Here is a 21,718-nt window from a genome sequence, read left to right as displayed (position 1 = left end):
GGGCCAGGCCGCGTCCCCACAGAGGCCTGGGGACAGCCAGCAGCCCCGCGGGCAACGCCAACGGACCGACACTTACCCGGCAAAGTTTCAATTGACCCCCTTTTTGCGGAACTACAATGCGTTTGTCTTCCCTTTCCCCTTCCTTTTTCATGAAAATCTGAAGCCATTTTCAGTATTACAGCTTTTGCTGCATAAACCAGGGGGATTTTCATCGGGGAGCGAAAAATTGATTCAGAGGTTTCCATTAAGTCACATTAGCACAGCACGGCCGCTTTCAAGGGCTGAGCTTGGCAGTGTGCGTATTGTAAAAGAAATGGGGCGTTTTCAATGCCCAAATTCAGGGGAGTTAAGCTGGAACAACCCCATTAGGCTGCTTTTACCGTGGGGCGTGGGAGACGGCCTCTGGAGAGCCTGGAGAAGACCAGCCGGTCGCTGGGACAGCGCTCTGCTAACATTACGGCAGCTTTTCCCTCCTGCATCCCCACGGCTGAGGAAGCCAAGGCGCGGGGAGGTGAGGGGCTGGCTGGAGGGTGCCTTGCAAAGCGGAGTCAGCTCCTCGAGCAGGAGAACAGCCGCCCAGCCCCTCCCCTGAGCATCCCCGTGGCTCCACCAACCCTCCGCACTGCCCCGCAATTTCCCCCCGCTACTCCGGTTGCGACCTGCCACCAGCTGCCGGGTGGCTCGTGTTTTGGCTGCGCTCTCGGGGGCAGAGGTTGACGATAACCCTTACTGGCGTGCCGAGACGGCGATCCCCGCTCCGCCGTCAGGCAGCGGCCAGCCGCACCGGCTCGCCGACTTCGTGGCACCCTCAGAGCTTCTCCAGACCCGTCGCACCGGCATCGCCGCTCGCCGCAGCCCCCTTCCCTTCCAGCTCCCTTGCAGGTGACAGGAGACCCCGAACCGCCCGTCCCTTCTGCAGGGGGGCAGGCGCCGGCAAGGAGCCGCGTGATTGATACTGCGATTATGCGCTTGCACCTTGGCACCGCAGTAATTGTGCTAGACAGAGCTGTTTAAATACCACCAGACAGAGTATTACTCACATGAAAATGAGGCCTTAAATGTCATTATTTGTGTCATTATTAATAGCCCCTAATTGTGTTCTCTAATCATCATGAAATTACGTTAATATTAATATTCACATCAAAACTGCCTGGGGAACGAGCAGAACTACTTTTTTTAAAAAAAACCCTACCATATGTCAATCCGCATTAACGTGAAACACTTGCCTCATGCATAGGCTGCCCGGAGGGGAGACGTGGGGTGGAGTGGGGGGATTTCTTGCGCCTCCAAGCCCCGCGAAAGGCTCTGCCCGTGACGTCCCAAGGACCCGCGAGTGCGGCTCAAAGAACTCGCGTCCTTAGACAACAGCGGTGTTTCGTAAGGAGCTTTATCGGGAGCGCTTCCAGCAAGTCTGTCAGAGGGAGCAAAGCCGGATTCTTTATTTACACACGGAAATCTCAGAAGATGCAGGAGTAGCACAACGTTTTGTAGCATTACTAGCTTTTTGTGCATGTTTTTTTCTCTATTAAGTTCACTCTTTTCATTGTGTTTTCACCAGCACAAAAATCCACCAGGGAGAACGGCAACAGCGTGAGCCCACCGAAGAAATGTTGGGAAAAAGCCTCCCAAAGGCATTAATTTTAATGGCTGTTGCTCAGGAGCTGAACTCCGTGGATGTTAATGGCGTTTGGCACCCTGGCCAGTCATTATAATTATTGTTACGGGTCCACTGAGGTAGCACTTCAGAAGCCTTTACCAAGCCACAGCGCCGTTAGGGCAGGTGATCTGCCCACAGGCAATAAGCGGCGGTCTTCGCCTCCACCGGCGTCCAGCCCGGGAGATCCAATGTCCTGGATGAATGGGGTAATGGCCAGGTGGCAGGGAACACTTTTTTTCTGGAAAATAAATAGTAATTAAAATAAATCACTTTCTCTGCAATTTTCTGCAGTTCCATTTTCCAAGGAGCTCTACTTGCAAGTATCCAAATGCCTTAATTAATAAAACAGCCATGCTTCTAAGTGCCAAACTGTTATGGCTCGAGTTAAATACGACTCAGAGCACGAAGATACCTTTGGAACACACGTACAGGGAGCCGAGAGGGTTTGGGCTGGCGAGGGCGGCTCCAACGCTCGCGTCCTTCCTGGGGCTCGGGCCAGGGACCCGCAGGAGCGTGGTGCTGGGACGGAGCGCGTTGATGCCGGGGAGACGCATCGGCCTCAGCCGTGCTGCTCGTCGCCTCCGCGGGCAGGCGGGGAGCGCGTGCTCGGGAGCGGGACGAGGGCCTCGCCGTGCTTGGGTGTCAGGATGAGCATCCTCTGGAGGGGGCACCTCTGCGGCGGCGGGGTGGGCGCCGGGCGGCAAGGGGGAGCCCACAGGCTTTCCCTGGGGGTGGGTGGAAAGGGAGCTTGCGAGGGTATTGACCACTTTCATGGGAATGATTTCGCCATAAAATATTAATGATGTATCTATAATCTAATTGATTCCTCAGGGCAATAACCTCTGACAAAACGGCCCTGATGAGGAGATAATTAGGTGCCTTGAAGTGCTTAATGTTGACATGGTCCATTATCTCGTGAGAACGACCGCCCTTTGCCAGGTGCTAGGGCCATTAGGAGAGACTTTGGGGGAATAAATCCCCTTTTTGTCCAATTACACGGGTCGCTTTACAAATCAAAGCCGATGTTTGCATCCCGGGTGGGCTGGCAGGAGCACGAGGCAGGGTGAGCTGGGGTGGGGATGGGATGCTGCACTCACCTCCCCAGCCTGCAAATGAAGGGATCCCGGGTCATTTGCAGGGAAAAGATACTACTCCATTTCAGGAAAGGGTCTTTCCTTGCTCCCTCCCTGCCTGGCAATTGCTGCCACGTATTAGACCAATTGCGCTTGCTGGAAGCGGGTGCTTGGCTTTGGCACGTTGAGTGTGAGAGGGCATCTAAATGCAAATCACGCCTGTAACTCGGTAATTCTGGGTTTAGAGGTTGTTTCCCAGTGCCTGGCTCAGAACAAAGCCGTGGGGTAGGAAGGGGAAGCTCCTTCACCCACAAGTCTCCCTGGAAAGCCTCAACGTGCGATACCTTCCCGGTTGGGTTCAAGTTTCACCATCCTGACCCTTCACCAGCAGCGTGAGAGCCGACTGGGAGCTCTTGCCGCAATTTAGGATAATTTGGGATTGCGTGTTGGCTGGGAAGATGCGGGGGAATGGGGAGAAAGGACGGCAAGGCCAGGAGCTGGTCCTGGGTGCCGTGGATGGGCGCAAAGTCCAGGAGAAGGTGTTTTCCCCCAAGACAAAGGCCTTCTGTGCTCTCTCCCAGACGTGCACATATATGGACATTCAAGAAAGCATTAATGTAAAACACCATTGATTTCAATTTATATTAATACACTGTGCAGTGAACTGAGATGGCTGATTCACAATCCTCATCAGATTTCAGCGCGCTGGGTAAATCAGATCCCTTGGTTCACTGTAGTTTAATTATAAGCAAATTGTAAGTGAATTAAGATAAATCGAATTAGAACCACTCTAATACTGAATAAAAACACCCACCAAGGAGGCCGCGAAGGTTTAACTAATGCACTTCAAGAGGTAATTTGGATGCGTCGGCCTGCATGTCCCTGTCCGGCCAAGTGCTGACGCTGGGGCTGGCCGGGGAGCGGCTGCTCGCGGGACGAGCGGCAGGAGCACGGCCTCGGCGCCGTGCAGAATAAACCATCGTCCCCAGCGATTACGGCGCTTGCCAGGGAAGAAGGGCTGGCTGGCCATGGGAGAGACGGGGACCGGAGCCAGAGCATCGCAAATGAGGTTGAAAGTGGGGGAGAAGAGGATCTGGGGCAGACTGATGAGGCACAAATTGGAAGCCGGGGTGGCTCTTTCTTCCTCTTCTTCTCCTTTCTTCCCTCCCGGGGAAGTGTCATTTGTACAAATTGCCCGTGCGTGCCAGCTTGGGAGAGACCTTACCAGGGAAACCTGGAGCCTTCCCTGCTTTTCATGTGAGCGGATGCCCCTTTTATTTCTGAGCAAGGAATAAGTGGAGAAGAAAGGAGCCCCTGTCAGCCTCTGGGAGACAAATTGCTTCCTGCAGCCCGAGGTGGCTCAGCTCTAACAACCACCCGCTCCCGGAGGTGAGCCGAGGTGCCCCTGCGCTCGCCAGCCCCCCCGCCCCAACCGCCGGCTTTTAAATTGAGCCCCAGATAAGTAACTAACCATCCTTTGCAGTTTTATCTGGCCAGAATGATTTACTGGGCCGCCGTGTGAAGGCGCGCGGGACTCTGCTGCTCAGGCAGCAGAAAATACCGCACTGCCTAAATGAAATGACCCTGCCGATGCCCAGGGTTAAAGATATATGCGGTGCTGTTGTTCGCTGCCTCCTCTACATCAGATGGGCTGTTATCTCCCTGTGCGCTCTCCTCTTCCGAGAGGGAGGTGGGCAGAAGAGGCCACCGGAGGATGGCAAGCCGTAAAGTTATTAAAACAGCGGAGGCAACAAAGCGGTGCAGATTCCCCACTGCTCTGACGTTTCCAAAGGGTGAAGGGTAAGAATGCAGGGGGGATCTCATGCTATATAAAAAACACAGGCCAGGGCTTTTTGGTTTCTGCCTGAGCTCTCGAAGCAGCTAATTAAACGGGAGGGACAAATCCACAGAGCAAACTTCAAGCCAGCAAATAAAAGCCTGGCCCGGTGGGGGAGCGGAGGGGCTGCGGGAAGGACACCGGCCTTTCTCCTTTGAACCTCCTTCTTTCGGGGAAAGCGGGGAGCAGGGCTTGTCGCAACCACAGCCCCCAACAACTCACCCTAAATCAAAGCGTGGAGGCCGGGAGCCAAACCGCACGGGAGGGTGCGACCGATGGCGGAACCGCACTGGCAAGCGGCACATCCCCAGACGCCTGCCTCCAATTCCCTATTTACCCACGGCTTCTGCTCACGCCGGGTCACGCTGCCGTCGCTCCGGGGCTCTGCCCTGCTGCCCGCAGCATCCCTCCGGGGGACGGGGGTGCCGCTCCGGGGGCTGGCCCCCCGCTACGAGTGGGTTGCGGAGGCGGTCGGTGCGGGACGCGCCGCGTTTCTGCGGGGGCCCGCGCCTCCTCGCCGTCTCTCCGCGCAGACATATCCCCTCGTTTGATTGATCTCGGGTTAGCTGCCTGTCCGCCCACGCCCTGTCGCTAATGGCCTCATTAGTTAGGGAAAAGGGTTGCTGAAGTCAGTTTATGATATGCAATAGTGAAAAACAGCCAAATCGTTATCTCTGCAGAGGCGGGGGGAGACTAGCAGGAGGGAGGGGCCCCAGGGCCGACTTCAGATAACTGACGAGCTGAAAAACCCCACTCACAGCGTCTGGACTGGTGTTAAATACATGCTCGTGAGCACTTGGCTCTGGCGAGGCAGCCTGCACTCACCGCTCCCGTTGCTCTACCGGGGCCTCGGACCAGCAGAGCATCCCCGCTCCTCGTCCCTCCGTCGTGCAGGGAGGGGACGGGCTGCCTCGGGCTGCCCCCGCCGCTCGGGAGCTCAAGCGGCCGCTGTGGCACGAGCTGCCCTGGATCCACCTGTGCCGGGAAGAGAAAAATCTGATTTCAGTGGTTCACCGATCGCTCCGTTAAAGGCTTCCCATAATGCCGCGAAGGTAACAAGTTCAGGAGGCAGATTTGGATGAGTAACGAGGTGGAATTTAGCCACGGCAGGAGAGATGGAGGGTTTCCTGTTCTGGGGAGACTGTAATTCAGGGAGGGATTTGCTCTTTTGAAGCACGGCTGAGTTCACACAGGAGTTAATCCACAGCAGCCAAATGTACCGGGCTGTACACTGAGAGATCCCAAAGGTTCCCTCTGATCTGTGATCCAAAACCACAGCCCCCCCTCCGTAACACAGGCCTCTCTAAAGCCTCTTGCCAGAGATCTCCATTTAGTGGTAATTCCTTTTATAGCCGATTCCTACGCTGCAGTTGCACACCCTGTGGTTTACAAGAGCATGCGAGTCCCTGGCAGATAGCCTCTCCTCGCCCTGTTTTGCTCCTTTCTCAGCTGGCTCCCATCGAGCTGATTTCCCCCTCCTCCTGTGTTTTGCCACCGAGTCTAAATTGACACATCTGTTTTTAAGAAGCGGAGCGGTCGCATTGCCTTCGGCTTCCAGCGCGAGGCATCCGGCCGCCGCCGGGGCCGGGCAGCAGCGAAGGCAATGCCCGAGCTCCCTCCTCGCAGCGCTGCCGCCAAACCGCCCAGCCACGGGGTTTGTATAGGCCCTACAAAACCCAGGCGCTGGCAAAAACAACAACAGAATGTTAAATATGGGGGGGTTTTGAGCTTTCCTCATCAAATTATGGAAACTCTTGAAATTTTCAGCTTCTTTTTTTGTCTTCTGATTGTGCTGAGAGCATCCCGCTGAGAGGAGTGATTCGCCGCCAGCCATCAGCCAGCCTGAAGAGCGTGCAGCCCACGCAGCCGGGCCGGCGAGGCGGCGGAGCCGAGAGGGGCCCCGGCCCTCCTTCGGCGCTGCGTGGGCACGGCGACGCGGGGGCCGGCTCTTGGAGCTAGGGACCCGACCGAGATGCCCCCGTTTCAGCCCTGTCTCGTCACCACCAAAGCGTCCTTCCTTCTACCTAACTGTGCTTTGTACTTACGCCCCCCCCCAGTAATAAATCGGCGTGTAGGTGGCTCGCGGGGAGCAGGGGAGGGCAGCCGCGACGCCTTGCAGAGGCAAGTGAAGGCCCGGAGGGGTTTCACCCACGCCCCATTGACTGGGGAACGAGCTACGACCTCCCGCTGCCAGCAAGGCTTCTGGGGACGCGGCGCCTGCCCCGGCAGAAAGCCCGGGGGCTGCTGGGGCCCGAGCAGGACGCCCCTCGCCCCTGCCCGTTAGCTGCTTGGCCCTCACGAAGCCGTTTCCCCATCGCTCTGCTCGTGCACGCGCCTCGCTTCCTTCTTCCCTCTCTCGCGCCGTTCTTCTTCCCCATTATAAATTTTGCGTTTCTAGCCTGCTTGTCATATTTCCTACTGGATTGGGTGTTTAATTAAAATCATAATTAAAATTGATCTCCTCATTAGCATGCACCTGCTCTGCCGCTCGCGTCCTGGCATTTAATTATACGCTGAAGATGTCAAGTCTGACAGGCGAGAACGAGACCCCGGCCAGCAACCCCTGACAGGGCTTCCCGGTGACAACATCTGGACGCCGGGAGCCCATCTGCCGGCGCGGCCGCTGCCGGAGCCAGGGGCTGGCACCCCGGGGGGGGGGCCAGCGCGGGGTCCGCACCCCCGGCAGCCTGCACACCGAGCCCGGCTTCCGAGGCTTGCTCTACCTGACTCTTTTCATGGGGTTGGGGAATTGCAGCGAGACGCAGCCCCATGGGGTCGGAGGGATGGAAAGGGACCCATCTGTAGCCTCGTGCCGCCGGGAGCGACGAAGCGGATGAGGCAGCGGGACGAGGCCGAGCTCTGGGGCTGGCTTTGATGCCAGCTTGTTCTGACAGAGCAGGCAGGTCCGGCAGAGACCTGCCGTGCTGCCTCCAGCCTACGCCCGCTGCCCGGGCAGACCTTTCCTGTGCTCGTGAAGGCCGGCAGTGGAGTTCGCGCCATGCCGGTTGCGGCATCGTACCTGCAGGTTTAACGCATCCCTCCTGGGGTCAATGCGCACGCTCTGGAGGTTTCCGCCACAGATTCACGTGGGGCCGGTTTTCCTGGTGGGTACAAACCTCTTCCTACTCACCAGGCTCCCATCGGCAGCACGCAAGGCTCCCAGCAGTGGCGTCGAGGTCCAAACCAGCTTGAGATCCATGCCAGTGCTCCTCCGGAGAGCTCCAGCAGCCCTGGGTTGCTCTCTCTCCCTTGGAGAAAACAAAGCTCCCCTCGCCCTAACTTTTGTTGGTTACTAATAGAATTATTGAGGTGGTTTCTGGTTCTTAGACTGCATGTGCTCCTTTCCCCGCATGTGGCAGGCAATAAAGCTGCCAAAAGGCATTTTTGGGGCCGTTATAGATGAGGAGCTTTATTCCCCTGCACTTTGAAAGCCTCTAACTGATGGATGTAGGTTCAGTGGGATCCATGAAACGATGAAAGCTGACATCAGACATACCCACCAGCTTTAAGGCTCTCCCAACGGCTCCTCGGGGACCTGGCGTCTTTTGTCCGTACCCCGGGACCCGCCTCCCTTCCCCGCCTGGCGTCGGAGCAGCGCCCGGGCAGCACCGTCACACGTCTCCGGAGGCTTCCCGACTGCTGGAACTTCAGCTCGGCTACGCCGAGTGGTGCAAGCGGGGTTGCTTACCAAAGAGGTTTCTAATGAAGAGCAAAGAGGAGGTGGCCTTTAAATCTCCCTCCTGTGATGCTGCTCGTAACTGATTCTCGTCGTTTCTCCCCAGCCAGGAGCGGCTGGTAACACGCGGCAACGCGCTCGTGTGTATCAGGGAGAGATGATGGGGAAACAATACCTTAAGGTGTAGTTGCCCTTACATTTTTATGGCTACTTACGAGGCTGAGGCCATCAAATGCCAGATACAGAGACCTTTATGTAGTGAGAAGCAAAGCTGAGACTGTAGCAGAGGCTGAAGCTTTATCGCTCCTGGGCTGCCCCGAAGCCGGCGCTGTCTGGGAATATTCTGCATGTCAAAGCGGGGGACACCTGGGACGCTGCAGACACACAGGAGGAGAGAGTCACCTTTGCAGGAATAAACTTCACCCACGGCCAGAGAGTGAAAAACAGATGTGCCCGGCTGGCTTTAGGGACACGTAGAGACCTTTAACAGCAACAACCGCTTCAATTAAAATAAATATATTAAAAACCCCACCAGTCCAGCCAGTGACAACCACTCGGCTACTCCTTAGAAAGGCAGCGAGTCCCAATAATCATAAATAAGGCAGTAGAACATTGTGGAAAAAAAAAAAAAATGCTCAACCGTTAATAGCCAGGCACCGACAGAGCATCCCACTGGGGAACGTTATTTACGAGGCCACGTCGTTACCAATCCTGCCGGGGGAAATCCCGCCGCACGAAGCGAGAGACAGGAGGGCTGCAGGGACGCGGGCTGTAGCAGGGGTTGGTCACGGCGAGCCAGCGGCACGTCGGCCAAGGATGCGGCTCCGATGTTGACTCTGTATGAGAGAGCAGGATTATTCTGCCAGATCCTGGGGTGCTTCATTTGTGCAAATTCTCCGTGATTTTAATGAGATCTTGCATGAGCAATAATTCATCGGCCTCGAGTACAGGCCGGGGAGAAATGAAGCGCGGGCGTTCGCAAGGTCGCCGTGCTGGAGAGAGGGTGGCATTGCACAGGGCCATGTGCTCCAGAGCACGGCGCAGCAGAAATGAGCCCGACGCGCTGCCCTTGGAACGGGGCGAACTGAAGGCACGCGTGAAAAATGGAGCCTAAATAAACAGTTGTCGTTTGGTTTCTAATTACACAATTACGTAAATGTATGATATTAGCAGTCCAGAGCCTGGAGTTTTCAGTAAAGAGTCCCTTAAGTAAATAAACATTTTCAGGCGATTACATTATCGGGTTGAGGTTTTAAAAAATCAAATGTTAAGAAAGGTGCAGGGTTATACCAGAAAGCAAGGGGAAAAAAAGAAAACAAACCGGGAAAAGCAGCCGTCGGAGAAACGAGGCGAGGGAGACGGCCGGCGCCGCGGAGCGCTGGTTTGTTTTCGGGCTGCTGCTCCAGGAGACGGGAACTGTATCACAACGTCCGGCAGGCTGTCCTCCAGGCTGTCGGCGCAGAGCAGCGTCTGGACGCCTCGGCATCTCCGTAAGGCGCTTTTCCCTTCGCTTTCTGGAGTCCAGGGGAAATCCGCTTTCCTACCGCTCCTTCAGGACGCTGCCGCTTCGGCTGTACTGAGGCAAGGACGACCCCCAGGTAGCTGAGTCGGGAGGCCAGAGCAGCGAACCAGCTCTTCAGGGATGCCACAGGCTCAGCACCCGCCGGCATGCCGGGTACCGCCTTGGTCTGCATCCCCGCTCCCTGCCTTCGCTCTCGCAGGGAGCCAGCTCCGAACCGGGCGGGCGGCGAGGGCTGCTTCCCCGCTTCCCGCCTGCCTCCGCAAGGAGCTACGTATTCATCGAGCAATTAGTCAGTGCAGATTAGCGGTATGAAAAGACAATTCTGTCTAATTATAAGAGATATCAGCTCAAAGATGCCGCACAAGGACGTCAGTCGCAATGGAAGTACAGAATATAAATAAATATATATGTGTAAAAACAAACAAAAGCCTATCAAAACAACCGGGAACAAAACCCAATCCCTGCGTTACATTTGATAATTAAATATTTATCAGAGGAGAGGAAGGAAAATCCGTGTACTCTTTTGGGCTAGTTTCAATCTTTCTTTTAAAAAGCCTTTGCAATTAGTTTCTTCTTTCCTCGGCGATGAGAACGCTGAAATAGGTTTCAAGCCCGCCTTGAACAAATCGCGGAGTACTTTCTCGTCTGACTGGCGTGTGTGTGCACAAGCGTTGCGGGGAACTTTCCTCAGCTTAGATCCTCCTGCTGAGTGTCCTTAATGACGGGTTGCTATGGGTTCTGCAAGCCGGAGGAATCACGCTCTTAACGCTCACCATTAACCAGGGATTGCCACAAGTGTCGCCTCCTGTATTTCCTTTATCCTTGGTAAGGGCTACGGGGAGCTGTGTCTAAACAAGACAAATTAACCTAAGCTGCCTCTAGTCGGGGTTTGGGGCGAGGGCTGCCTTCGCTGCTCGCCCGATGCCGCCTGTCGTCAGGAATCCCGATTCAGGACACCGCTCCGCTAACACCCGTGGCGCTCCCCATCCCTGAGGGACCGAAGCGCTGGCTGGAAGAAGCGAGAGCGGTGATCGGACAGACGTACGAGGATGTTCCCGCGTGTCGGGCGGCCGCGGCAACGCCCCGGGCAGGCACGGGCTTGCTCTGGCGACAGCCGCGCCGTGGGACGCGGCGGTGCCCGGCTGCTGCCTCTGGCGGGGCTTTAAGCAACCCAGCTGAGCAGGGACACGAGCTCCCGCCAGACCCGGCGCGGGGCCCGAGCCTTGGCCCAGGGGCACGAGAGCTGTGGGAGAGCCCCCGCTTTCCCCTCCGTCCTCTGGAAAGCAGGACACGAAGCACCGTTATGAAATTTCACATTTGAGATAATTGCATTAAGGTAATTGCCACTACAGCATTATTTTCCATTCCTCAGAGAGGATGAGAGGAAGGCTGAGTGTATTGTGTCTGCGTTAGCAGATTAATAATTACAGCCCTTTGGAACAGCGCTAGTTTGTATAGATTCACAGCTGCTGGATCATTACGAGGCAAACTTGAAGATACCCTATAGGAGCAATATCCTGTGTGCTGCACAGTTTGTTTCTTCCGCTGCTAGGTCATGCTTGCATCAGATTCACAGCTTGTTAGAAATGGAAAACACTTACTACCTGAAGAAACGGAGAGCTGGAACCGTGTGGAAAGGCCAAGTGCCATTGGGATTACCCGGCTAATACCCTCGGAAGGAAATACTCCGTCCGTAGCAGGGAAGCCTTACGCTGCTCGACGGCAGCCCAGCCCTCGGCAGGCTCTCTGGCTGCAAGCGGGAGTTCGCCGAGCCGCCAAGTACCCCCCGCGACGGCTAAGATCATCTGTGGAGCTCTTCCTCTGCTGCTGAGACACAGCCGCCTCTGCAGTCGCTCCCTATTTGCTGCAAAATTATTTAGGAGAGGGAGCGAAAGGCTTTTTTTGAAAGGGATGAATAATTCAGGGAGGCTGGATGGAACCACCAGAGCGGGTGAACTCAACATCACAAAAAAAGGTAGCACAGGAACTCTGACGAGCCCGCAGCACGAGGGAACACCAGTTCTGTATCCCATCCAGCAGAGCACCTCCCCCGCCACGAGCACGAACAGCGTAGCGTGGACTCACGGCAAAGCGGGGAGAGGGCGTTGACCACGTGCGGAAAAATACCGCTCCCTTTAGCTCTGCTGCCTGATTAGAGCGAACTGAAAAATAAAAGCATAAACTGCGAACAGAAAATTAGATTGATAAATTGATTTCGATTTTCACAATCTGAGATGTAGCACAGCAAAGAGTTCGTCTGAAAGCAAAAAACTCTGTCTTCCTTAATGGTGTCTCTTTCCTATATTGATTAACATCTGTATAAGGAATACCAACTAATTTAGGACACAGTAAAACAATATTATATTTCTTCTGCAAAGCACTTGAAGGGATTTAATGCAGAATTTTAGCGTAAAGCGAGCACCGGTTATTCACAGGCGAGGTAGTCGGTAGAGCAGCCCATGGAGAGGGCGCAGGTTATTCCCGGAGGGTGGCGAACAGGACGACGGATCCACACATCCCTCCGTCGCTGCGCTTCCCGGGGGGGAGGGCCTGGTTCCAGCGTCTCCCAGGCACCGGATCCCAAACGTGTTAGGGAAGCGAGCGGGACGGTGCCAAACCGCTGATAGCTGAGAAAGCAGCAGGAGCCGCCAGCGGTGGGGGGTGTCGCGGGGGTCCTGTCCCGGCCCCCCATCGCCTCCGGCGGCGCGCACAGCTCGCCCGCTCCGGGTCGGCCATCCTCGCAGAGGGACTTGGGATCAGGCTCTGAGCTCGGTAAGTCCCTCTCAGAGCCTCGCTGTGCCTGTACAGCCTCATGGCTTGACCTCTGCGCATCGGAAATTATATTCCAATCTCTCTACAACACCCAGCGGAGCACCAGGACTGAACACCTACAGCCGCTCTGCGAGGAAAAGAGGATGACAGCTACATCTGTAATACCCGGCAGAGGAGAGGAGACCACTTTCTCTTCCTTTTTTTTTCCTTCTTTACATATGCAATTACAGTGCTGAGCATTATTTGGATTCGCCTCTGCAGCTGCTGCTGTCCTGCAGCATGCTCCAGCCAAATTACATCTCAGAAATGACATTTCTACTCACAGCAGCACAGCCCGGCTCCCCTCTGAACGCGAAGGAAAGGGACGCGATGGCTTTAGCCTTTGTTCTTCCAAAGGCATAAGCAACGTAGGACGCGAGGGGCCGGCTGGCTCTGCCTTGCTGCTTGATGGCAGAGCTAGCTGAGACAGATCGCTTGCGGCTGGAGGGCTGGGTCAGGAGTCGCTGGTTAAATAGCAGTAGCTAATCTGGCTGTTTAATCTATTAGTTCCCATTTATACTTCTCCACCTCCTTACCTATCCATCAAGGCTAATTACACCAGGCTTGTTATCTTAGCATCTGATGCCCTCTAACCGCTTTCCTAGCGTCACCAGAATGCCTACAAACTTCGCCGCAGCGCGGCACGCTGAAGCGGCACCGTGCTGGCCACAGAAGAGCCGCACACCGGCGGCACGCCGCTTCCTGGGGGCGGGGGGCGCCTGGCCCGCCTCTCATTTAAGGAAACCTGAAGTAGTCACCAAGGCGATGATGGGGGCATCAAAGATGATTTTACAAACGATCGTCTTCAGAAGAGCTGTTCAGCGTCAAGGCACGTGTAGCGAGGCCTTTGCCATGCTCACCATTAAATCCCCTTTCCCTGTTGCTGTACTAATTGCTACCCCTCGGCAGAAAAAATGCTGCTATTGTTTTTCCCTTGCTGTTGGAACAAAAATCTCGAGATAAATCCTAAATCCTATCTTGTGTTTCCAGCAGTGTTTCATCTTTCCGCTGCTGTTCTCCTGAGATTTATGCCTCACGGTCTGGAGGAACCCGCGGTACCCATCCCTACCTGTTTCTTGTCCGTTTAAGTGGCAAGGGCTTGTCAACGCACGGAAGTTTCATTGATTTACTGTAAGATGCAGGATCACGCTGCTGCAGTCGAACCGGTGACCGTGCTCCCGTTGCGGGTAAGGAGCGGTTCCTCGCGGACTCCAGGCACGGACACGCCAGGACCAGATCATCCGATGGAAAGGAGCGGGTAGAGGAGAGGCAGGGTAAAGGACCGAGCTGAAACGGTCTGTGATCGCATCTTCGACTAAATCGCAACAGCCTCAGCCAGCTCCGCTGTCCCGGCTTCTCCTCGTACCCCCCCGCAGCGGCTTCTGCTTCTCTGCAGCTGGGGCTGCAGGGGACCGCAGGGTCTGCCGTGTCTCGGAGAAGAAGGACTTGGGCATAAGTACGCGTTCGTTTGTTTTTACAGCTCATTGCAATCTTCAGGTGCACCGGCACCATTAAAAAAAAAAGGAGCAGCATGTAAATTGCTGGCTGTATTGCAGCATAATGAAGGATTATGTTTCCCTCGTCGCTGCATTTCGTTGTGCAGAATCAGGAAAGGGAATTGCTCCAAAGCAAACTCCCGCTTTACTCCTAATGCTGTGGAAATGAGACCAGAACTGCAAACCTCCTTTTCTTTCCAGGCTGGGGAAAGGGGTGGTTTGGTCCTGGGAGCTCAGAGCGTCTGAGAGCCCCCGGGGAGCTCGGGCACAGCGTCGGGAGGGAGGGAGGGTGGGTCGGCGCAGGATGGGCTGGAGACAGAGCACGTGGACAAGCAGCGCCGAGGCTCCATGGATGCGTCTCTTCTCCAGCAGGCAGCAGGCACTCCAAGCACGGAAGGGACTAGAAAGCTTGTAAACTAATTCCTGTTAATAAATGATTGATGCTGTCGTTCTTCGGGGTGTATTTTAAGTGGGAAGGTATATCGTGGTTCTGAAAAGCCAGAAGATGTGACGGGAGAGCCTCTGCCTGCTGCAAAAGGAACCATTTAAACCCTGATGTTTTTGTGCAGGCTGTGCCCTGGAGTATCCCCTGCACCCCCGCCTCATCGGGGTGCCCCTGCCTCCCCGGGCAAGCGTCCCCGTGCTCCTTCGTGTGCTCGTGCAATGAGGCGCGCGAGCCCAAGCCCTCCCCGCAGCCGGAGCTGCAGCCTCGCCGCAGGACCCCGAGAACCCCGGCTCTCAGCTGCACTGCGGCGGATGGTAACCCCTTTTTTAAAGGCACTGCACTGCTAACAAACACTGTTGCAGCTGTATTTTCTGCACTGATGAGGCTGTCAGCATCCAGCTCCTTGGTTCTCCGTCCGGCAGCGTGAGCACAACAGTTAAAAAGACATGAGGAACAAAGCCCTCAAATTTAACTTTCCTTTCAACTTGCAGGAAGCCTTGGAGGTGTCTCTGGTTAAAACATCCCCTGCTGCCATCTCTCCGCAGGCTTACCCCAAAAGCCGTCTCCCTGCAAAGCTGGCCACCTCCCATCCCACTTGCAGCTCAGACTTCTCCTCCCACGGGCTGGGCCGACGGCCCCGCGGCCACGGGGGAGCAGCCCCCCACCCTTCCCTTCCTCCAGCTTGTCTTCGCGTAAGGGGCGCACAGGGATCCTCGGTCCGCTCCCGACCCTTCTGAGAGTCTGAAGTGGTGGAAGAAAAGCACCCCGAGGTCCTCCAATGAGAAATTTAAGTAGCAGCTTGATCGCCTTTCTGCTGACCTTACCGGGAAAACGCGTCTCGAGTTCAACAGGAGAGAGATAAAACGCATTATTGTTACTATTACACATAAACACAGGCCAATTTGGTGAAAATCATCTGCGCGTTGAGTCCGGTCCCTGCGTGGGGAGTGAATCAGGTTAGCAGCTACGGCCCTGGGCTTCCAGCAATCCCCACTTCGATAATATAAACAGAAAATTGGAAAGGAAATGTCATCTCAGTGAGTTCATTCCTGAATCACGTTTGATGAAACACTCTTCATAAACCCTTAAACTGCCTGAAGCCGTTCGCCTGAAAAAAATGTAACGTTCCTCCTAGGCAGAAAACAATTAGCAATGCAATTAGTTTTCTAAGAGGCAGCGATAAATAATTGAATTCTTTCTTTCATGGGGAGGGCCGGCAATGACAGTTCTCCGTTCCTTGTATTGACAGCAGCGGAAACAGCCCGTGAAACCGGTCATTTGCGGGGAATGTTGACCTATGAGTTGGGCGCGGGAGAACGAGAGAAGCGCGGACGGTGGGATGAGCCGCGACACGTCCATTCGCTCCCGCAGCAGCGGCAGCAGCCGCAGCCCTCGGGCCGCTACGCGGGCAGGCAAGGTCCGTGCCCGCTCCTGCGCGGAAGGGGCCACGCAGCCCCACGCTTCCAGCGGTCGTGTGCATCTGGGTGGGTGCCCCAGCGCCCTCCGCAGCCGCCTCCCCGACCGCCGCCTCCCCGTTGCTCTCCGCAGCCGTGCCAGCGCCAGCCGGGGCGCCGAGGGGACGCGGCGCGGCTGCGGCGCCGGCAGGCTGCAGCCCGGCAGCCCGAGCCGAAGCAGGAGCCTGGCAGCGTCGTGCAGCCTCCCCTTTACCCCCGCGGCGCCTGGGCGGGGGCGCAGGAGCCTGCCCAATTTGTGCACGGGCATCGCGCCCTCCCAACAGCTGGGAGGGAGCCGTGGACGGGCTCCAAGTGGCCTTTTTCCAAATCGATGATGGAAACAGGCCTGGAGGCTCCGGGCTCTGTCACCGCTACGGGCCCCGGCACGTGCGGAATGGCAGCATCTCTGCACCTTCCTAAGGGCAAGGATGTGCCAGCGGCGTGGGAAGAGAGCTCTCGCAGATTGCGCTGGCCGGGGGTTTGCAGGGGAGGGGAGGCAGAGATCTGTCTCTGCCATCGAGAAATGAACGGGCACCAGCAGCGCAATTTCACCTTATGAATTTCTGATCAATAACCTGTTCTCGCTTATTCCCCGACTTGTGGTAATGAACCGATTAAGAGAAAGACAGCTGCAAAACCCAGAGCAAACTGCCCTGCTGCTTTTCGTGGCGCAGGAGGGCAGCAGCCGGTGCTCTCGGGAGAGCGAGGCTCGCCGGGCTGGGCACGTGTTACGGCGGGGCTGCCAGGGGCTCCCGGACCACGCTTGGGCGACGGCCTCCGCGTCAGGAGACTTTCTAGCAAAGCATCGGGGGTTTTTGCACCTCTCTCCCACCGGGCACACATTTCTTCTTGGCAAAATGCTCCTGTCCCACGGCCAGGGAGAAGCCAGCCCTTTCGGACCTGACAAAGGAAAGCAAACTGGTGCGGCAGAGAAAGGCGATGTTTTCAGTAGCTATTAGGATGTAGCTTTTGCACTGGCAGCGTGGGACCTTCTCGTTCTGCTTGAGGCAGTTCGTTTGTATCTGCTCTCTCATCTGTCTTTGCATGCCTTTGCTTTTCCTCAGCTCCCGTCCTTCCCTAGCCTTTCCAGAGTAAGAGAGTGAAAAATACACATTTTGCCCCCTGAACTACTTTCATCTGAAATTAGAGCTCACGTTGGCTGACCCTGCTGTGGCTGAATCTCAGCATTTTCTGTATCGAATCCTTTCTGTAAAATTTATTAGATGGTGCAGCATTACCCTCATAAAAATGCAATAAATAGCCCTGTTTGCATTATACACCATAATGACTCTAACCTAGTGGCATTCTTAGAAAGCCCTCTTTAGAAACAAAGGGGGAGAAAGAAAATCTAACAGAAATCTTTTGGATAATTAGATTGCTGGAGTGCAGGAACCTTTAAAATCATTTTAAATCAAAGGAAACCCAGACTTTAAATCAGAGGTTAACAGCATTTGGTACAGCTGCAAAACTCTACAGCCTTGCTATCTCGCAACGTCTCCTTTGCATCAGAGGATGGTTTTCACGCCTTTGCCTGGATTTCCCCATTTATTCCAGAAAGCTGGCGGGCTCACGAGGAGGTCTCCTTTCCTTACCCCCTCTCCGCCTGCCCTGGGCTGGGGGCCGCACCTTGCAGCAGGTCGTTGGGACGCAGGGATGCGCTGCGGGGGCCGCGGTGGGGCACGGCTAATACCGTCGGTAGGAAAGGAACCACTTACAGGCGTAAAACGCAGCGAGAGGTTTGGCACGAGGGGCGTTCGGCTGGGCATGTCGGTAGGTGGGTGGACTGCCCAGCGGTGGTGCCTACGAGGCTGTACGCGTGTTCAAGGTGGTGTGTGGGCGGTTATTAAATTGCGGCTGGATTTATTTGCCTCATTTCTCTTTGCTGAGCTGGAGTTTGCCCAGTGCCTCCTGAAATTCAGCTACGAGAAAAGACAGTATATTTCCTCATGCCTGCGTTACGTAGGCTATAAAACGTTTGTCACGCTGATTTAAAAAGAGATGTTGCATTACTTACAAAATATTTAGCCCTATATGAAAGGAGTCAAATTTTACTGCGTTTGAAATCGATGGCGTAGTGCAATATATTCGGCTGGATACGGACTGGCTTCCCATCACTCGTTGGTTCACCACTAACAGCCGCACTGATGCGCAGAGACAAGAGCAGGGATAAACTGCGGCTCCAGCCCGTGCCTCGGGGACCCCTCGGCCCCAGGGCAGCTCCGGGGCAGGGTGGGGGACGCTGCGCCCCGTGTCGCTCTGCCCGGGCAGCCCAGCTGGCTTTGCCAAGGGCAGGAAAGCTGGGGCAGCGAGAGCATCCCCAGGATGCCCTCGGAGACACGCTCCCCGGGAGTGGCAAGCAGCTTTTGCTCCACCTCGGAGGCTTTTCTGGAAGCCTCAGCACAGATTTTGGCAAGTTCTCTTGTGCCGTGAGCATCCTTAAAATCATCATCACCCTTGTCCTGGCAGGCACAGAGGCTGCTCCTTGGCCTCGGGGGAGTCCATTACTCACACGATGACCAGAATAACCTTACACCTTCTGAGTTTAAGCATCTATTCCTACAGCTCTCGTCCACGGTTCAGCTGGGAGCCCGTCCGTCAGTCCGTCACCCACCCGTGGCCGCAGGGGCTGGCATGGGGACGGCCACCGCCCCCCCACGGTCACTGGTGTTTTGCCGCTCGCTCTCCGGCGGCAGCCCGGGTAATGCAATAATGTTTCGGAGCACATCATACGCTCTCAGTAAAGGGCTTTCAGCTTTGCTAAACACTTTGCTGCTGCGCCGGTGTTTACCTGGCCCAGCAGCCGTTTATTGCTCTTTCAACTGCTCGCGTCTAAACATTATAACTTAATTATATTTTAGGAAAGTGGCACTTCAGAAATATGGAGCTTGCAGTTTCAGTCAGGATGTGCATTTACTTGGCCCTTTGTTCTTTGCTGGCTAAAGCAGTTTTATCTCTACTTGACTTGGCGGAGTTAAGTTATAAAGCAGAGACGTAAAGTCAGAGGAGGAAGAGGAAAGCGCAGCAGGGATAAGGGGGAGGAGGAGGACCTTGCCTCGGAGGCTGGCCCAGAGCATCTGTGGACCTGGTGGTGCTCATCTCCTGCCAGGCTGGGGGAACACACCTGCACCGAGCTTCTCCCTGTTCTCAGCCCCTTGCTGCACGTGCCCCAGAGGAGGGGAGCACAGGGGAGACGTGACGAAGGGGACGACGGGTCTGTTCAGCCCCTGCTTGTTCACTGACACACAGTATGGTCTTGGATGAACCCAGGCCACGGAAGCCAACGGCCGCCTGAGAACGGCCAGACCCAGGCATAGCGCGGGAACTGGATTTCTCCCTGCCCTCCCCGGGCCAGGGCTCCCATCCTGTAATTTACTCAGATGGTATGTGGAAATGAAAACAAAGAGAGCATGAAAACAGCAGCTCGCTGCTCCGCAAGGCCAGTAATCGAAAACTCCTGACACTAAACAGAAATGAAAATGTTAATGGCAAACACCCAAAGCAAATCTATTCCATATGCAAAGGATCGCCATAGGCTGACAAATACAAATGTTGCCTTAGCTACAGAGGGACGAGACGCAGAAATGCTGCAGCAGAGAAGAAAGCAGACGTACTCCCCGCCGAGCGCGGTGCGGCTCCCCGGCACCCGCGGCTCCCCCGCCCTGCCTTTGCCCTCCCCGGCCAGGAGCAGCACGCAACGATTCCTGCGGCACCGTGACGCGCAGCTGCTGCTCCCGTTGCCTACCTACGTGCCTCCGTGTCTGGGAAGGGGCTGGCGCCAGGCGAGCGAGCCCGGAGCCCTCGGCCACCTCCAGCGCCACGGGATGAGCATTTCCCCCCCGCCCGGCGCCTTCCAGCACAGGAGGGGGAAAGCCCAGCCGAGAGCAAAACCCATCAGGGCAGGGCGCCCGCCACCGCCGTGAGCTGCCGCCTGCTTTGGAGGAGGCACGCCATAAATTTCTCCTGTAAAAGTTCTCGAGTCGGAAAGGAGGCAGAGGCTAACGACTTAAAAATAATACACAAAAATACAGCAAGAACACAGAATGCCTGGTCAGCAAGCCCCAGGGAAATTAGCCTAGCACTCGGCAATTGCTGGACAGGAGGGGGATTACTCTTCCCCCAGCCCTGGCTGCTGCCACGGGAGGGTTTATGGCACTTTGTCTTTTACAGCTGGAGCTCTTTATAGCTCTGGGGCTTGTAAAAGCGGTAGCGGTTCCTCCTTGCGTGTGTCTTTGTTGTCAGGGGCAAGCTCTGGTGAGCAGGGTACCAACCTGGGACTTCAGAAACCTGGACTCGGCTCAAACCTCTGCTCCTGGGCAGCTTGGCTATAAAACCACGCCAGGCCCCAGCTCACCGAGGCCAGCCTCACTCACAGCCCCCAAGCCCGACCTTTGGTCTCACCTTGCTTTCCTGAGATGCAGGTGATGCCTTTTGAAACTCCTGAAGGGTTCCCCCCCCATTTCTTCCCAGCCTTGCTGCATGCCTCCAAAAGCGGGCAATTTTCACACTTCTTGCATTTCACCACAAGCATTCCTTCCAGCTCCATCTGTGAGCCTTAATTAGTGAATTTACTGACAGAAACTTTATTAACGCAGCATTTAGCTCTGCTGGCAGCGTCTTGCGCCCTTCAGAGCATCCTGTTCAGCAAAACACCGGCTCGCAGGGCGGCCGAGCCCCTGCGAAGGCAGCGGCGGTGCCCGGCCCGGCTGGCCCAGGGGTATTTTCCTACCATCAGTTTGCCTGCTTGGGGCCCAGGAGCACCCACCCTTGCCCCGTGTTGGGACGGGGGTGGCGGACAGGCGAGGACAGCACGGACCCGCGACGGGGGACCGCGTCCTGCGCGGGGCGAGCCAGGAGGAGCAGATGGCAGCTCCTGCTCCCGCTCCGTGGGAAACGAAACACCGTGGCCGTTGTGAGCCATATCCACAGCAGGTCCGTGGGGGGAGAGATGAGGCTTCGCTGTTGGGAAACGGGGCAGGCGGCTGCTCGGAGCTGAGGGGCGAGCGCTGCTCCCCTCTTCTTGCTGCCTGTCTCCAGGCGATGGCAGGGAGGCGCCGGTTGTGGGGAGAGCAGCAAAACAGAGCCAAGCAACCCGCTGGTTCCCCCTCCATCCCCCGCTGGCCAAGGGGAGGGCGAAACCATCGCTGTCTGGGATGCTCTGGGGAGCCTGGGGATGGGAGCCGCTGCTCAGTGTTCCCCGCCGCCACCCCTTCTCTCCCTCTCTCCGTCCACTTGCAGACCGCGCTGCTGCCCCGGCAGAGGCCAAAATCCGCCCGCGATGAGCAGGGGCAGGGGCACCCGCTGAACCCAGCTCTACGCCGTGACCACGCGCCCACACGAGCAAAACCAGGGACCAGCTCCTGCAGGACGGGCCCCCAGAACAGCACTCACAGAGGTACAAACCAGGGCTTCCGCTGGATCTCCCTTTGCCTTTCCATTATTTTTCTCCTTCGAGTTCCTCTTTTTTTTTTTTTTAAAAAAGACATTAACCAGAAACGAAAGTTAAATGTAAAATCGAAACAATAAGGCATGGAAATAGCAGAAATAACTTAATTAAGTTTTTAAAGATTTCCATGCTTGAATAAATTAGCCTTCCTGCAAATGTCACAACAGTCAGAAAAAATGTGTAATCAATGGAGCACAATGTTACTTTGCTCTTTATTTAAATGAAAGCTCCGGTGGTGTGTTTCTCCTGCCGCTTCCCCGAGCCTCCCTCTCTTTCCCCCACGCTCCCCACTGCCTCTTTCCCT

General features: G+C 55.8%; 1 protein-coding gene across 7 annotated transcripts in view; it reads right to left on the bottom strand.

The window, feature by feature from the left end:
• Nucleotides 1–531: 531 nt before the first annotated feature.
• LOC135316641 (uncharacterized) overlaps nt 532–21,718 on the bottom strand; it is a 158,167-nt gene continuing 136,980 nt past the window's right edge. For 3 of the 7 annotated variants that reach the window (XR_010375891.1, XR_010375890.1, XR_010375892.1), the window contains 2 exons: nt 5,393–8,617; nt 839–1,895 (listed from right to left, as the gene is read on the bottom strand). Coding sequence is in view for 4 of the 7 variants with exons in the window: in XM_064470677.1 (XP_064326747.1) it covers nt 8,073–8,266; nt 8,493–8,617 (319 nt within the window). In the remaining 3 variants the exon portion in view is untranslated. Of the gene's footprint in view, nt 1,896–5,392; nt 8,618–21,718 lie in introns of all 7 variants that reach the window. The other 4 variants (XM_064470677.1, XM_064470676.1, XM_064470678.1 and 1 more) reach the window with 4 other exon arrangements.

Source organism: Phalacrocorax carbo, chromosome 21 (genome assembly GCF_963921805.1).
Source record: "Phalacrocorax carbo chromosome 21, bPhaCar2.1, whole genome shotgun sequence".
Lineage (NCBI taxonomy): Eukaryota > Metazoa > Chordata > Aves > Suliformes > Phalacrocoracidae > Phalacrocorax > Phalacrocorax carbo.
The sequence above is the reverse complement of the archived record's forward strand: the minus strand, read 5'-3'. Positions and strand labels throughout refer to the sequence as shown.